Below are 18,234 nucleotides of genomic sequence, written 5' to 3'. Positions count from 1 at the left end.
TATTGACACTGTTGACAGTTGACAGTGAAAGTTTGTGCACATTGATTTATTTCCAAGGACTCATGCCTTCAACATTATTAAAATGCGTCTATTTCTGATTTTCATGTAGTGTTTTTCAATGATTTATGTTATTTTTAGTTTGCCGGCTTTTTAAGTTTTCAGTCTTTTCACACACAGTACACAATCTATAAGACGCCATGAATATCGGGTATATGATCAGATTGCAGGTATAAGAAATAAATTGTACTTACATTAAATAAGAAGAAGAAGCGAAAAAAGAAGAGGTCACTATTTTTATTTTTAAATTGTGTAGACTTTAGACATTTTAATCAAGACATGCGTATTTTGTGTGCGCGGGGGAAAACGATGAAAATATTTCGCTGCGTTGCGTATCTAGCAGCGTAGGAGAGGTTTTTCTACGAAAATACCCAAAATTATCTCGAACTTAACAAGGTAAAATCAATCACAATAACACTCTTTTTCATTCCCTTCTCTATCTAAAACAGCATGACATGCAAGTCAATGAACAAAAACATCAAGAATGTTAAAAAAAAAATGCAATAGACTTTCACATGAGTCACTCCGCAATTCAGCCAGTCAGTATACTTTGTAATGCTTTTTTAGGACACACCGTCTTTGTTTCCTCCAAACGAAAATGTCTTCGGGCTTGGCGTCCCGCTTGAAACACCCCAAAAAGCATGAACTGGTTAAGTCGCATAGCCAAGCTCAGCTGTTGGCCAATAAGCTGAGACAGGATGGTGTCATGGATGCAGGTATGTCTTAAGTTGTTTTGAAATACCTCCAATAAAATGACCAGGGTGCGTATTCTTGAAACAAGGTAAGGGAATTATCAAGAGAAACCCTATAGAATGTGACAGGAACACGCCATTGTCAGCTTCTTCTGTCACATTCTATCAACACTTCTCTTGAGAATTCCGTTCCCTACTTTCAAGAATAGCCCCACTGGGTTATTGTTTAGATGAAAATTTAGCAGGTGTATGTCCATAAAGTGGTTACCAGTTAGCCAAGTTGTCATTGAATGCCATAAAATAGAATGGTCAGTCATACTGATTGATTTTGAGTAATCCAAATATCTGACCCCTTGGTATTACCACCTTTAGTATATTTGACTGTGATAGATTCTGGTATAAATGTCACAGTCAAAACTAGTTTTAAAACTGGGATTAAGTACCTTTGGGGCATATGCTAGTAAACATTACCATTTTACAGTGTAAATATAGCTTTGCTACTTATAGTAGAAATTAGTTTGCTTTTATTATAATAAATGAGGAGTGACAAGTTTCACTTCAAATAAATATCAAAATCATGCCCCAAAAGCAAAAAATAAAATATAATGTAAAATATTAATTAGTTTTTATGTCTGTTATTAAGTCTTCTAAATAATAAGAATGTGTTAATGATTTTGGAATAGAGCAAACAAACATCTACCAAAACTGTTTTCAGTTAAGTAAATAGATGACAGTTTTTAATAACATCTGGATATGTTTGTTTTTGTTTTGCATTACTCCCAAGGAAATTTATGAAATTATGTATCAGTCAGTTTTTAAATTCTGGGATGCTATTACATTTTACAATAATTCTTGTAAACTCAAAGAAATGGTATTGTTTAAATAGAGTAAAATTACTTTATAAATTTTAAGCTTCAGTTAATACTTTGAAAAGACAAAAACAATGCATTTTGTGGAAGTAACTTCCAATATTTGCATTCATCTGGCAATTGTTTTCATATTCCTTGTTGTAAACTATCTATATAAGTTTGCATCACCTTAGGTGATCTGAAAAAAACCCTAATTTTTTTGTAGCTTGACACTTTGGACTAAAAATCTCATATTCAGTATTAAAGTGGGTTAATTAACTCATTTCAGTTCCAACTTGTACCTCTTTCAGCCAACCCTCTACAGTGTGTCCAGTTTAAAATGTTGTTACAGGGTGATTGATCAAATATTAGCTACCCCTCACAATACCCCCTTTAATTCTTTTATTTTTAATTTTATCAAATAAATGCATACAAGTAGTAAATATTTTTGTGTCTACTTTATTTCTAGATGGCCCATCAGTATACAGAGTCTCCCAAAGTATGTGATTACACGACTTTGCCTATGGCCTTGTCATGCAATTTTTTAAATGCTTGACAATAATATAACCTACGTGTTACATACAACATTTTATCTAAAACTATAACGATTATTATTTGTATGATTAAGTCAGTAAAATTATTTAGGTTAAATATACCTAGAATACTGAATACAGGTAAGAAAAATGTGAATTTGCTGTGGCAACAGATCTAGGTCAGGATTGTTAATAGATTGCTTTAGTCAACCATTGTGAAAGTTTGTTGAAAAAAAAAAACACATTTTAAAATGATTTGCCATCAGACCTTGAAAAAGAAGCGTTTAATGTTGTTTCAAACCTTACAAAACGGTAGTGGAGCAACAGAACTCTTAAGTGTACGGGGTGAGCCAAATTGGACGTATTTAAATGGGAAGTGCTCTTATTAATAGAGATAGGCAAAAACTGATGTCGGGGTCTGAGGCCTGAAATTTGATACAAAACTTAATTACGAAAACTGTTATAGGGGACTTCTCTGAATTCGTAATTTTGTTTAAAACTTTCAGGTGCATTGTTTCTTATTTCTAAAAATACATTTCTACAGCTGTAAATAGTTTTATTTCTATTAAACACGGTTTTTGAGGTCTGACCAAAAAATTGTTAAAAAGATAAAATTTTGAAATATCAATATAAGTATTATATGTCATTAGAATAGTAATTTTATGATCTTTTCAAAGATGAAATAATATACAGTGTTCTATTTAAAATAACAATTTTTATGTGCGTATCTCAAAAACCGTGACCAATAGAAAAAACTACTTACATTACTGGATTCTACGCAAAAAGTTATGTATTTTCAGAAATTATCCTCCATTAAAAAAGGGTGTTAATACATGGTCGACGGAAAACATTATTAAGTTACATTATTTTCAGGCAGACGAATACCTACGCAACTTTTATTTAACCAACCTTGTATCCGTTTCCAATATCCTCACGTGTCATAAGTTACTAGATTGATATTTTTTTCATTATTGGTTCTATCAATACTTTGAGAAATTGATTAAGGTCATATTTTTTGAACTATGTCTATTTACCTCTTGGCATATTAATATTTATCATAACATGCCAATACGATTAAAATTTCCATGAACAGTTCAACTGTTTGGGTCTCTGTTTGACCCTCGGTTTGACCCCTTTCACTGACTGCTTTCAGAGTTATCGAAAAACAGTTTTCAATTTTTAACTGTCAAAAGTTAGTTTATATCAAATATTATTTGTTTTTTCTTTCAAATAGTGGAAGGAGTTTTACAAGCAGTAGATCAAGTGGCTGCTCTCCTGGCCTCAAACATCCATGAAATCAACTACAAAGACAGCATTATCAACTTGTGTCAGCACTTAAAGGTAAAAAGCATTGAAATTATAGTAATAGAAAAGACATAATATATCGAATATTAGAGAACAGTATTGCTTTTAAAAACTACCAACAATGAACACTCTTTGATTTGTAATTTAGTTGAATTTTAATTGATAATCGATATTTGTGTTGACTATTTAAATTTTAATAAAAGCGTGCTGTATAAAAATGTAAACCTATTTATTCTGTATGGTTACTTTTCGAACAGGGCAAACATACGAGAGTTTATAAATTCAGCTTAAAACTTTTTGGTGGTTATTTACTTTTTGAGGTTTGCAGGTGTATGGCGCTTATTTAGAAATTCTCTACAAAGAGCAGCTAGATCATGCATTTAAAATATTCAGGGACAAAGCTCAAGATGACCTACGAGTCGATATGCTTTCTCGATTACATTTACTCGAACTGATTGAATTACGAGCCAAAGGTTGGAAGGGAACCGATGGTATGAATATGTACTACAAGAAGAAGCTAAACCAATGTTCTCAGGTGAGTTATTTTACGTACACTATAAGATAAGAAGGTTTGGTTATGGCAGCTTTTTAATGTTTACTTGTTTAAAAAGGAAAACGGTAATTTTTGATGCGAATTTTACTCATCTGTCAAACTTGCGTTCAACAATGTAAAGTAACATTCATATAACATGCAGTGCATTTGTACTGTTAATGGCAAATGCACTGCAAGGAGTAGACAAATGACATCATTCACGATAAACTCAAAATTAAAATTAGAAAATTGGAATCAAATTAGGATTTCAGAAGCACAAGACATAAACGTCATACTAATAATCGTAACCATCGTTTAGACTTGGACTATTTGTTTCAAAAAAGATAATTAGGTACAAACTAAACAAACATTCAAAAACAAATACAAAAAAGCATTCTTTCAAATTTTCGAATTTTGAACCGTTAATTGACAACATAAATACGCATCTGTCAAACGTCTGAAATGGCTCACCTTATTAATTGCTTGTATTAAAGAGTAAAAGCTAAAAGCTAGATAGGTTTTGCACTACTATTAAGTTATTAATTCCGCAGTGTACAAGTATGAACAGTACATTAGTTTATAATGTACCTAACCTTTAGGAGTACACATACTTTACTGTTGCAATAGCCATAAAGTGTATTTGAATGATGCTTAATACTGGAGTTTCATTATAAATTCAGAATCAATGGCCACATTCATAAAAACAAATTGCTAAAAAAATTTCTTCTGATTCTGAATGCACTAAAATATATCGATTAGCAATCAAGAAATCCGATTTTAAATTTGATGAACACTAATCGACTTTTTCAGTGCATTTAGAAGAAAATTGTCTAGCGATTGCTAATCGATGTGTTCTTATGAATGCGGCTATTTTTTCCATCGAATTTAAAAACCGATTTCTCTATTGTGTGTTTTGTTGTTCTGTTACTGTCAGTGTCATTTCAATTTGACTTTAATAATTAAAATTAATTATTTATTTAATTAGTTTAGTTTAGAACGATATTTACAATTTTTTTGAATGAAATGAATATATAAATTCAATAAAATAACTGATACTGAACAATCGATTGTTGGTGCAAAACAAGCGCGTTTATAAGAAGTACAAATCGATGTTTTTGTGTGACGTCATTCATCGCAAATTGATAAACCATTTGTTATTATAAATGGTGAAACCAAAGGTGGTTGAAAACCAAAGGCGAATAATTTGCACCAGTACAATTATCTATACTGCTAGAATGGAAATTCTCTGGTTAATTTAAAAGGTCGAGCTGTATTCAGTGAGATTATTTCTCGAAATGTTACCAAAAAGTCTAATTTTTATTAGGTTGAAGTGTATTTGGACATTAACCACATTAAATAAACCAATCGTACAGTGGCATTATTATGATTCCATGACGACGTGAAATCATTCTGGTGAAAATGCACTGCTCCTATGGGACATTTAACACATGAGGGAAATATTCCCTGTAATTTGTTCCAAAATTATCGAATTACCGTTTATTAATACTCGGTAAAGTCAGTCTCAGATCTAGTGGCAGTGACGTAATAATTTTCGTTCTTTTTCTGTTACATGTGAACTGAGCGAGATGGAAATTTGACGTTATTAACGTATGTTATTTACAAATTTTTAAATTTGTTAATATTCAACAGTTTTCTCGATTTTTTCCTGCTGTAAATTGAATTTATTGATTTAGTTTTGTGTGGTTGTATTTGTAATTTTGATATTATACTGATACAATAATTATTTTCGTTTTGTGTCATTTTGACAGCAGAATCATGTTTCCAAGGTCATGATTTACCATACTGAGTTTACTACATACAGTCTCAGAAAAATTCATTTTCAGGTAAATTTTTTTGCAATTTTCTAAAAAATTCTCTATAACCCGCTTATTTGAAACATTTTGTATAGATTGTGGTGATTTTTTTTGGAAGTTGGATCTGTTTTATTGTGAATCAAAGTTCAACAGTATAGCCAGTTTGATTCCGTGTTACATTGTATTCACTATCACTCATTTGGATACATACACGGGGGTATTTATACATATTTTATATAAGACATTCAATTTCTATTTTAACAGTAACACAATACACAAATTAATTAAAATGATTAAAAATCTAAGTCTGAATTTAGTGCTCCAATCAACCCTTCCTCTATTTTTTTGTATTCAAGATAACAAAATAATTTTTTGAGGACGATAATGTCATTTCATCCAATGCATCCTCCTTTCTAAACACTAGAAAGAACAATATTGATTTTGAGATATTTTTGAACAAGGCAATCGTTTCACTACAAGAGGATACTTTCCAATCTCTTGTATATTACGGAAAATATGAAAGCAAAATTTTTCAAACCATCTTCTTGAAACTGCTTCTCGTTGTAGGTCGATCTCAACGATTCCATATCCATAACTAGCCTTAGTGATTCGATGTCATCAGTATTAACATTAAATTCGTCCGCGCCCTTGTTAGCACCCGGCGAAGTGATTAAACCATCAGGAAAGTTTGCAAAACCGACCAGGATTCCTGGCAAAAAATATTGCAAAGACGAAGTGGTTATTCGCAATGCTGATTCCGGCAAAGGTTAGTAGTGTTTTTGGGCTGAACTATTTTTTCCAGCGGTTTGCACCACTTTCTGCTTCACGTCACTGAACAAGTTCGTTTTTATTCCACGTGCAACCGATATTTGAATTTGTCTGTTTATTATAGTGATGGGAATCAAAGGAAGGCGGGTGCATATGATTGAGGAACTGAGTGAAACTATTATATCGTTTCAGAGAGGTAAAAACTGGAGTGATGTTAGTCCATCCACTAACTTGCTTAACCACTCTTGTAACCTCTAAACGTGTGTGAATATTATTAACATTCCGCCTAATATTGCGCAGTGTAAGTAATTCTCACAAGAATCCGCTTTTAGTAGCGTTTTGTTCATCTTTTTTCTGTTATTATTAATACCGATAAAATGGTTTAACACGACATTATGCAATGCCATTTTATAATTGCTAATATAGAATAAAAAGGAAAAATGAATACTTTACATTTGCATGACTAATATAACAAACACTATTTGAACTAAATATTGCGTGTATAAAAAAAATTGGCTCTTTTGAGAAAAGATGTCAAACGGGATGGTTTTACTTTTACCTAATAATTTTCATTTCAAAAGTTATTAGTATTTGCACTAAGTAAGTAAGTATTTATACAGGGTGGTCTCCTGGGAACTACATCGATCCATCATGGAACAACCATAATGACATTAATTATGAAAATTTAGTAATGTACTGGATGGTTGCAATTTCCGAAGGATCACTTTATACGGGTGTGGTAAATCCAAAACCGATCATAGGAAAACCGCGTAACGGACAGAGAAACGTACATTATTGCATGCGCGGGACTAAGACAGAAAACGAAAAAAATATCAAGTAGGCCATATTTTCAGCGCGCTGTTGCCAAACGCCAAGTTATTTTGTCGACGGTATTTGAGTGATACTTGGCGTTTGGCAACAGCGCGCTGAAAATATGGCCTACTTGATATTTTTTTCGTTTTCTGTCTTAGTCCCGCGCATGCAATAATGTACGTTTCTCTGTCCGTTACGCGGTTTTCCTATGGTCGGTTTTGGATTTACCACACCTGTATAGTAAACTGTTTAAACTAAATAGAACACGGTTTTCAGGTTTTTGACTATTGCCACCACCAAAACTTGTAGATAATCGTCTATTCTCTGAACTGGTCTTTTTCCATTTTTAGAGAATTTTATCTAAAATGTAGGAACAAAAGTTTTAACAAAAAGCACAGCCAATGTTGCCAGGTCTACCGTTATAACGCTATATCTACCATTTTTGTGGTTCTTCTACCGTTCTTCTGTTAATTTTGTATATAATTTATCGTTTTTAATAAACATGGTTATTATGTGGGTTTCAAAACATTTTTTATACTGTGAATTGCCAAATCCGCATCTTTTATTTTGTAGTATTTTTTCGTTATTGGATAGAAGGTTTAATGAAGATTCCAAAAATGTGCTTAAAACCTTCAGTCAATTGAGTTTAACAGCCTATTTTTTCCCTGACTGTCGTTTCAAACTGTGTTTCGGGTAATTTAAACTTTGAGACCGCTTTTCTCCCTGACTGAACTAAATTTTGTAGTATTTTTTTGTGTCCTTGAATAGGGATTTCAAAAAGTTTAACACAGTTTTCGAAATGCGAAATTGGACGTGTTTCTGGGATTTAAGACAGTTATTTGTCATATATCACGTCACCGTCTAGCTAAATAGTGTTCTAAAATCACGTGAAAACTGTCACCAACGTAACAAAAAATTGCCTTCCTGTTCTCTACCATAGCAGTAAAGCTGCCTGGGTCTTTTAAAAGATGTGTATCATGGTGGTGTTTCAAGGTTCAACACAAAACGAATAAGGAAACATTTTTGTATAAGAATGCTACCATTAGTAATAAAATAGGTAACGTAAGATATTTTTTGATCTCTTAGGTTATTTTTTTACTATCTTGGTTATTTATTATTTGATACTTGTTGGAAATATTAGGTAACCAGTTTCTTTTCTAGGACAATTCAAATATCTAAATATTCTTTCGCAGTATCTTTTACAGCTCTATTGATTGGAAATAACCTTACATTACACCTTTTTCATCGTTTTGTCTTATATTAAATCTTCTTCATGGCTAAAAAGCCTCAATAGTTAAAATTGTCCGGCCTTATTACTCTTTTGAAAAACGCTAAAAGCATTATCAACCTTTTATTAAAACTGCATTTTTTACTAATAAATCTGAATAAAATAAAACAAGTCAGGCAAACAATCTCTTTCTCTGTTGTTTCTTCTACACGGTGTCTCAAAGCAGACTGAAATCTTGTGATACAAAGACGCATCTTTCAAAGGCGGTAATAAGTTCGATTCATGAAGAAATAGTGGTAAGGTTCAAGAGGGAATTGATATTAAACTAAATGTAAATTTTGACCGTGTTCCTAATTTTATCAGTGCGTGTTGTTTAACTTCAAAAATGTTTTTTTTTTACCATGTTTAACATGGGATTCATTGAGTTGCGGAGGTTTAATACAAAATAGCACAAATTTGCCTTGATAAATATGTCCTTTATCTTTGCTTTACGATTCACGACTGAAACCTAACATTTTCGTTGTTGCCTAACTTACCTTAGTTTATGAATAGAATCAAATTTTTATCTACTTCTTATTTTCCAGTTAGTCCTGGTGCCAAGGAAAGGCTAGTGCAAATTACTGGTGCCAGTGAGGAAAGCATAAAGTAAGTATTTAGTTTCTCAGAGATATTATTTTATTGGAAGTAATTGTAGGCATATAAATGGGACCATATTTGGATGTAGTAAGTTCTTCTGAATACCTACAATGATCTAACGTAGTGATATTTCGTGTCAACATCTTTCGTGAATTTTTGTGTTGACAACGTTTTTAAGCAACTTTGATTATCTCCATGTATGATGAATGACATCATACATGGAGACTATCATTTTCTAACAAATTTTTTTTATGATGTATTCCAAAAATTCATCAGCATGGATCATACTGAAATTATTAATTATGTTGAAGACCTGTGGTTAATACTTTACTAATTTTTGGTAACTACTTCCACAGTATTTGTTTTCTTTAAAATGAATTAGATAAACAACAAACTTTTTGATTTGAGGTTTAAAGCACATTAAAGCTCTAACCTTCAATTAGAGACAGTTAAAATTTAGAACGTGAGCAATGCTCAAGTTGCCAAATAGTCAAGGCAGCTGAAGGCCGTAAAATCAATGCTCAAGTCAGGTCAATACCTTAAGTTAGGATTATAAAACAAAAAACTGTTCTTGATTATAAGTAAGTCTGAGAACAACTGAAACATCGTTTGTAAATGAAGGGTGCACGGGAAAAACAAGCTAAGTCAATTTTTGGCCAAATTGAGAAAACAGTGTCACCCGATAGACAATAGCGATGCTATACAGGGTCCAAACTTAGTCAGAAGAAAAACGAGCTACGTCGTCTAATAGAACATATTTTAGGATAGGCGTACACGGGAATGACCTACTTACCTTTCAATCTTTTTAGTAACTAATTAGTTTAATAATTTTTTATCAACAAAAAAAAAACAAGGTTTCAACTAATTATTTTTTGACATTCATTTTAATTTATGAATTACCTTGTTTGCTACTTAAGTTTGACGAATTTAATATTTATAATATAAATCTGGTGAAAAACAGGCTAAGTCAAGACCTATTTTTGTATCTTCTTCAACAACCACCTTGTAATTATTATATTAAATAAAAAAGCATGCTACTTTATATATAAAAAAATATTTATGTTTCTAATGCGTATAGGTGACCAGTTAACAACGATTTTAGAGATAAAACTGCTGTACTCAAAAACTTCAAAATTTGACTTAGCTTGTTTTTCCCGTGCACCCTTCAAATACGAGCATTAGAGCTTCAGTTATTAGTAGCTAAATGGGAAAAACTGTTTTTAGTCACGCGAAGCAACTGATTGAGGACACAATCAGACGTAACGCGTCACCGGTGCGTGAGGGCAGTGCAGGTGCAGGAGGACCGCTGACCGGTTCCAGCTCGAGCATAAACTCTTCAGCATCGGATGACAGCGCCTTACCTTCGTCCGCTAGGGCATCCCGCGCTCTTATGCATAGTCTGAGCACTCCGGATGCCAATATCGGCGAGTACAAGTACACGGTGATTACAAACGGTCACACGATCAAAATAACCGGCGACAACTTGGATCTGGTTCGGGTAAGTTTCTCAATTTATTACTTGAAAATTATTCCAAGAATTATTTAGTTGAAAGTATTTTTCTAAAGGCAGATTCATCTTCGTACTTGCATATTTGTTACTTTTGAGCCATTCTACGTGTGTTATGACGTGCAAAAACTTAAATTTTCTTATGTTTTCTAAGTGTTGTTTAGGCCCATAGCTCGGGACGTTTTTAGACCTTTTCCAATTAATGTCCCGTATTTCAAGAAATATAGATTTATCCGAAAAATGCAACATAGCAATGCTCAATCTCGAATTCAGGTCCGCCAAAACCTAATGACATTTAAAACTGCATTAAAATCCGTTAATTTGTTTTGAAATAGCGCGGTTTAAAAAATGAGTCATTTAGTGTCCCGGTTCAGGTGGCGCGCAGTATATTTGATATTACCTTGAGTTGGTTTTGAGAGTATTTATAAATATACTTAGATTGTAGTAAATAGTTTAAAATGGACATTTTTTAGGGCATATTTAATTTGAAATAAGACTCGAAAAGTAGTAGTCCATATGCACGCAGTGGAGTAGTGAGTGTAAGTGAAAGCAAAACTCAGAGTCGATCTCCACAAATATATATTATAAAAAGTTGTTATCTGCCTAACATGTTTCGGGTGTATTTAGACACCCATCTTCAGAGGCTTAACTAGATCACTAGTCGGCTGGCTGTCATTCTAAAAGGGGGGACAGCTGAACCCAGATGTACTAGGGTGGTTTTTTTATTCTGCACGGGGGAAAAAAACCTTGATCAAAAAATCCAGTTCTGGTTCTTGGGTGACAGGTTGCTCCGTTTTTTATTCTCAAAGGGAGAAAAAACTTAATCAAAACCCAGTGTTGATGTCAAAGATGAAGTTAGTTACTCGGTTTTTTATTCTTGAAGGGGGAAAAAACTTAATCAAAACCCAGAGAAGTTGAATGATGTAAAATCTGCATGTTTATCTGAAGGAGACCAAATGGACACGAAAGGGACGTCACACAACAAAAAACCGCGGTGGACACTCACAAGTTGGACATTTAAACAGATTAAAATGGGGGCGACTTTCCCTTTGTCACTGTGGAGGTGTGACCGTGGAGGTGACTGTGGAGGGCGAGACTCCATGTCCGGCTGCACCCAAGCCATGTTGCCCTGCACGGTCACACCTCCACAGTGACAAAGGGAAAGACAAAGGAATTTTAATCTGTTTAAATGTCCAACTTGTGAGTGTCCACCGCGGTTTTTTGTTGTGTGACGTCCCTTTCGTGTCCATTTGGTCTCCTTCAGATAAACATGCAGATTTTACATCATTCAACTTCTCTGGGTTTTGATTAAGTTTTTTCCCCCTTCGAGAATAAAAAACGGAGCAACCTGTCACCTAAGAACCAGAACTGGGTTTTTTGATCAAGGTTTTTTTCCCCCGTGCAGAATAAAAAAACCACCCTAGTACATCTGGGTTCAGCTGTCCCCCCTTTTAGAATGACAGCCAGCAGACTAGTGATCTAGTTAAGCCTCTGAAGATGGGTGTCTGAATACACCCGAAACATGTTAAGCAGATAACAACTTTTTATTAATATATATTTGTGGAGATCGACTCTGAGTTTTGCTTTCACTTGAAATAAGACTGTTATGTTAATTTTTGAGGAAACGAAAGGCAGTAGCAAAAAACTAAGTATGTCACTGGAATCAAAACAATTCCTAAACAGTGTTTGTAATTCACTTCAATATTTTCATAAACAAAAAACTACCAAGAGTTTTCAAAAGGTTCAAATTTGAAAAACGCCCTCGAAGGTATCGAAATACTGATGTAATGAATAAGAAAGTGGTTTAATGGATAATTTCGCAAAAGAATTGCTGGCCGTTTGTGATATAAGAGTATATTCATGTTTGGTTTGTACTTCCTTCTCCAGGTTACAAATATGTATGTTTTACCGTGTGTATGTCAGTTGGTTTTTGAACCTTCTTTGTTTCTTTCTGCTTTACCTTTTTTAAAAAAAAAAATTACCGATTAAACCACTTTCTTACCCTGTACAGGGTGCTGCATTTTCGATGGTTTTACGGGGTACAGAGAAAACGGTAATAGATAGAAAAAAAGTAGCATTCGTGTCCCGATCTCTTTTTCCGAGCTGAGATGACTGGCGAAGAGTGGGCTGCGCAAACTTCTTTTGTTTCAAAGATACGGGGGGTTTTTGAAAATTGGTCATTTTGGAACATCCTCTGTATTTCATTTGCTATTAAAGTTATCAAAAAAGGAAAAACGGTTTCCGGTAGAAGTTTTGACGTAGAATCCAATGGCGTAGTCAGTTTTTTTCTATTACGTTTAGTTTCTGACATATGACACTAAGTTATATTTTTTTAAATAGAACACCCTATATATTTTTAGTTCATTTAATTCTGTTTATTTTTACCTTTTCAACGGTGTATTACAACATATAAGTTTGTAGAGGTTAATCTTGTTATTTTAAAAAAAGGACCTTTGCTAAGCTAAAAAAAGGCCAATATCTAAAATACCAAACAAAATCGGAAATCATATAAGCTAACACATCAGAAAATTAAATATTTTTAATAAATCTTATTAAAAATCTAAGTTACAAACAGTTCTATCGTCACTTTAATAAGAAAAGTGGCCATTTCTATTTTCTTCTATTTTTAAGGTAGAAGTTAAAAAAACTGTTTATAAACGACATGTAACATGTTAATATGAATATAGCCAAATTTGGTTTCGACTGTGGGTATTTTTATACATATTATTTAGCACTTTTTTATTAAGAAAACGCTTTTTTTCTAATTACGAAGATTAACGTTTACAAACTTATATGTTTTAATACACTGTTGAAATAGTAAAAATCAACAGAATTAAATGACCTAAAAATATATAGGGTGTTCCATTAAAAAAAATATAACTTAGTGTCATATGTCAGAAACTAAACGTAATAGAAAAAAACTGACTACGCCATTGGATTCTACGTCAAAACTTCTACCGGAAACCGTTTTTCCTTTTTTGATAACTTTAATAGCAAATGAAATACAGAGGAGGTTCCAAAATGACCAATTTTCAAAAACCCCCCGTATCTTTGAAACAAAAGAAGTTTGCGCAGCCCACTCTTCGCCAGTCATCTCAGCTCAGAAAATGAGATCGAAACACGTATGCTACTTTTTTTCTATCTATTACCGTTTTCTCTGTACCCCGTAAAACCATCGAAAATGCAGCACCCTGTACAACGTTTTTTAAGCACAAATGGAGGGTTTAGTGTTTAAGTGCACCAAACCCCTGAAACTGGTTTCTTGGTAGAACAACCACTGCTGCTTCCTTGGTAGGAAAATAATGACTTAGGACTTGGTTCACTACTGCACTGAAAAATAAACAGTTTTAGCCATCTATTAACACTGCTAGAATCAAATGGGCAAAAATTGGACTTGGTTCACTTCAACTCTGAGCCCTCGAAATGGACATTGGACGAAAAAGTTTGAACTTTTGTAATTTCCGCTCATTGTTATTGACAACATGCTTTTTGGGAAAAATTGGTTACTCTCCTCTGGGACTCCCTATCCCTCTACATTTTATACCTGTTGTAGACTCACCAAGTCCTCATTATTCTGTTACAGACTAGCAAACTCGTTTTGGACGAGTACTTCTCAGGCGAACCGATCCACGATATCTCCCACTTCTACAGTTTCGACAGTTTACCACAACCGATTGTGCCGGACGGCGATGAGATCCCTCTGTCACCCGCAGTGGTAGAATCAGCGACTTCTCCCGATCCTGCCATGTCGAACGGACAAGATGTAACGGCACCGAACCCATCAACTGCTTCCGATGCAGGTAAATCAAATTAAGAACGTTTTTTTTTGTGTTCATATGTATTTCGTTCGCGCATTTTTAGTAAAAGCCATTTAGGTTTAGTATTGTCATTATTTAAATTATGTGCTACGCCCCCTTCTACTTGTCTTTACCGAAATTTTTTCAAACATACCAATCACTAAATACTAAATAATACTCGTAATCTTAATGATACAATGTGTACGGTTCTTACCTATAATTAAGCTGTTGGCCTCTCCTTAAAATCAGATTCTGAGAAATCTATCCTTGAATGGTTTCTACTGATATGTCGGTTTTGTAAGTAACGTTTTTGTGATTTTTGTTCGAGTAATAAAGTGTTTGAGTTGCAAGCACTTTTGTAGTTAATTTAACGGTCTTCAACTTTCAATAACTCTGACCTTAATCCTGTCAGTTCCACTATCCTAATATGGTTTAATTAAAGTGCAGGTTTTTTTCTATTATTTTTTGAAAATTTGTTCAAACTTTTTATCTTTGTCTCCCACATCTATTAGCTGTTCGTTGTTTGCAATTTTGCAAAATTAACATAGCAGCCAATCAAGTGAAATTTTTCTTAATCTTTGACATCATAATGAAGTGCAGGCCGAAAGTTTTGTTGTACAAGCACTGGAACAGTACTAGCTAAACTGCTGAAAGAATTTTGAAGAAATACAAATTTTATATCAAAAGACCCAACATTTTTGAAGATATAATTTTTAGTGATGGTGGAACTTGCTATAGAAAAAAAACTGTCAATAAATGAACAGATATACGCATCTGAGTACAATTTAAGCTAATTGAATTAATAAATGCAAAAAAATCACTACGCAAGTACAATTTACTTAGCAATTTACCATTATAATTCTAGCATTTCTTCTTTAAAGTGGTATTTTGAATCAACTAACTAAGTTTCATCAAAAACACTTTAACCAGTCCATATGTGTAACAACAATGCAAAGTAGTTTATTAGAAGATATTAACGAAAAACTAAATTGTACCATGTGTTTCCGACATCATCAACTTTTGGGCTAAGGTAAGTTGGGTTGGATTGTCATATTTAAGCCACAAGAATTCGTACCAATACAAGGAACACCCTGTGTAGCTAGTGACAATGGAGTCGTCTACCATAGTGAAATTTAAGGATCAAAATATAAACTCAATACACTGTATGCTTTACAATGTCCTATTAATTCTTGCTTTTTTATTATTAAGTCGCCAGTATTTTTATAAAAGGCTTAAATAAAATGAGCTTGGTACGATCATCCGTGACGTAATTAGAGACTTCAATTCCGTAACGTAGGTTAGGAACGCTAGAGTCGGGAGGCGAATTATTAATTATTCTTTGCAACCATTACATTGCTGCCAAAGTTATTAACACTTGCTTAATAATGTCTTGTATCAATCAACTAAATGTTAGACATGGTGAATAAACACGCAACCTTCTCCACAATATATTTATTATACCCTCAAACTGAGGTAACAGTCATAACGCCAAACATGTTTCGAGCTCATAAGTGCTCATCTTCAGGGGCTTGAAATGAAGACCGCGAGACCCAGGTGAAATTTATATAATTTTAATGCATTTTGGAAAAAAAAAAACTGAAACACTAAACTAACATAAAATTAAAATTTAAGTGAGCTACATTGGCCCTGGGGCAACTGGCCTTTTCTACGTCACATGGGACTGCGCGTATATGGTGTACCAAATAAGTGTGGTTTTTACTAACGTTTTTTTGCAATTAAATGCATCGAGAGCAAAAAAGAAAAAAACCTGTATGGGACACACATTTTACCGAAATTTTTGATTGATTTGTAGTTCGTATTTATCAATATTCTCAGAGTTCCACATCTTTGAGTTTATGTTTAGTTCTGAACACACAGAACTAGTCAGGATTAGTTTGTTCTTATAAAGCCATTTAAATAAATTATTTAAGTCGTTATTTATAACAGACTGTATCTCGCCTAATTTAGATCCACTAAAAATAAAACCTCTAATCATCCGCAAGAAGGTCAATTTACAATTTTTGACGACTCTGCTACATCATCTATGTAGATCAGAAAAACTGAGACACCTAGAACCCGAGGAACTGAACACGTTGTTCAACAAACAATAAGTTGCTATTTGAAATGTTACTTTTTATCTTCTATTATAGTCAACTTTGATTCAAACCATTTGAGCACTGCTTGACCTAATTTGACCAATTTTTGTAGCAGAATACTTCTATCGACAGTGACATCAAACTTAACGTTAATTTGGTGCGATAATTTACTGGACACACACAGCAGCTCATTAACTTTAGGAATGTATAGTTTATCATATATTAGGAAAAAGTTTTTAGCGTCGATTTATTTATGATCGCAACCAAAATGAACTGCTAGAAAAAGTGGTGTTGAGAAGAGAAGTTTATCACATTACCGAGTGACTTTTTTCTTCATACAGCAGACATGACAACATATTTACGTTTTTAAGGTTCTCAAGTGCTGAAAATGAGAAAGCCGCTACCGAGTACCATGGAAAAAATACTCAAGTCAAATCGGTCGCCAGACAAAGAGGCATCTCCTACTTCTACTTGTTCGTCTAAATTGCCCTCGGTGACCTCCTCTAGTCCACCTGCAAAGACCGCTTTGACCTATTCTATCGAATATTTGGCTCAATTGGCCATGTCGCCACTTTGTCTGACTGAACCTACAGAATGGGACCGGATTATTCAGGAGTATCCTATGTTGACCCGTCAAGTAAGTTATTGGATCTGTATTTTACATCTTGTTTGCTTTGTTATATATTTTTAAGTGAAAAAAACACGGTCTTTTTCCCTTACGTTTAGAAATTACCCATTAAAACCGAATGAAAATCCATCTCTTTTTTAGGAGTGTTTTCCTGATCCTGATGTTGTTTTATTGTTTTTTTTTTACTACCAGGTCGTCCAATGTTTCGATGCCAAACAATACTTGACCAGTCGCACTGAAGAACCTACTGGAGTTCTAAACGCCGACGAGGACATCGACGACTAATAATAATTAGCGACTAAAAAAAAAAAAACGAAAAATATAAAAAAGTAACGAAAAAAGGATTTTAGTGTTAAGTGTCGTAACGTTTACGTAAACTTCAACTTGCTCTCGAGAACCACCGACATTCTTGATGGTGTTTAGTTGGACTGTTTTACGATTACTAAAACTGTGCCTTTGGAAAACCTAGTTAATTCTCATTCAATGATCTGAATAATCGAACGAGTCCGTTGTTGTTACATAAGCCTAGAACGTAGTTAACCGTCTTTAAGTTATTTTTTAATTTATAATTTCAAGTGCTCGTTTAATTCTATTGACTGACTTAAAAATGGAATTGCTTGACAAAAGTTTAATTCCAGTCTAGTGGTTAATTTTGTATTAGACTATCTTGGATGTCTATTAGTTAAAGTGATTTTTTTAACTAGTCTATGAAACTCAAGAGAAAAACTATCGATCTCTTGTATTAACGTTATTAGGATAGCAGGCAAATATCTTATTATTTCTGTATTATTTTTGTTTTTTATGAAATATTTATTTCAACTTAGAGTTTGTTTTTGTAGTAGTTTTTTTTGTTATTCGTGTTTTTGAGTAGTTTATGAAATTGGATAAATGTTTTTCATTATATCTCTTTGCAATTATAATTTGGTTTATTGAAATTTGTCGAGTTTCTGTCTAACCCTACTTGAGGATTTATAAAAGGA

At 33.4% G+C, this 18,234-nt stretch overlaps 1 protein-coding gene across 2 annotated transcripts; it reads left to right on the top strand.

Annotated features, from left to right (window-relative positions):
* The first annotated feature begins 292 nt into the window (after positions 1 to 292).
* On the top strand, positions 293 to 18,189 carry mxt (Eukaryotic translation initiation factor mextil). 2 transcript variants are annotated; one of them, XM_081972180.1, is made up of 11 exons: positions 293 to 453; positions 625 to 773; positions 3,365 to 3,471; positions 3,764 to 3,970; positions 6,349 to 6,547; positions 6,674 to 6,745; positions 9,175 to 9,235; positions 10,451 to 10,724; positions 14,317 to 14,533; positions 16,998 to 17,263; positions 17,447 to 18,189. In XM_081972180.1, the coding sequence occupies exons 2-11, from the start codon at positions 656 to 658 to the stop codon at positions 17,537 to 17,539; spliced, it is 1,614 nt and encodes a 537-aa protein (XP_081828306.1). In that variant the 5' UTR covers positions 293 to 453; positions 625 to 655; the 3' UTR covers positions 17,540 to 18,189. The 2 variants fall into 2 exon arrangements, with proteins under 2 accessions (XP_081828306.1, XP_081828307.1); XM_081972181.1 differs by lacking the exon at positions 6,674 to 6,745.
* The last annotated feature ends 45 nt before the right edge of the window (positions 18,190 to 18,234 follow it).

Source organism: Ips typographus, linkage group LG2, assembly GCF_016097725.1.
Source record: "Ips typographus isolate SLU linkage group LG2, UJ_Ityp_2.0, whole genome shotgun sequence".
NCBI lineage: Eukaryota > Metazoa > Arthropoda > Insecta > Coleoptera > Curculionidae > Ips > Ips typographus.
This window is presented reverse-complemented; position numbering and strand designations above follow the sequence as displayed.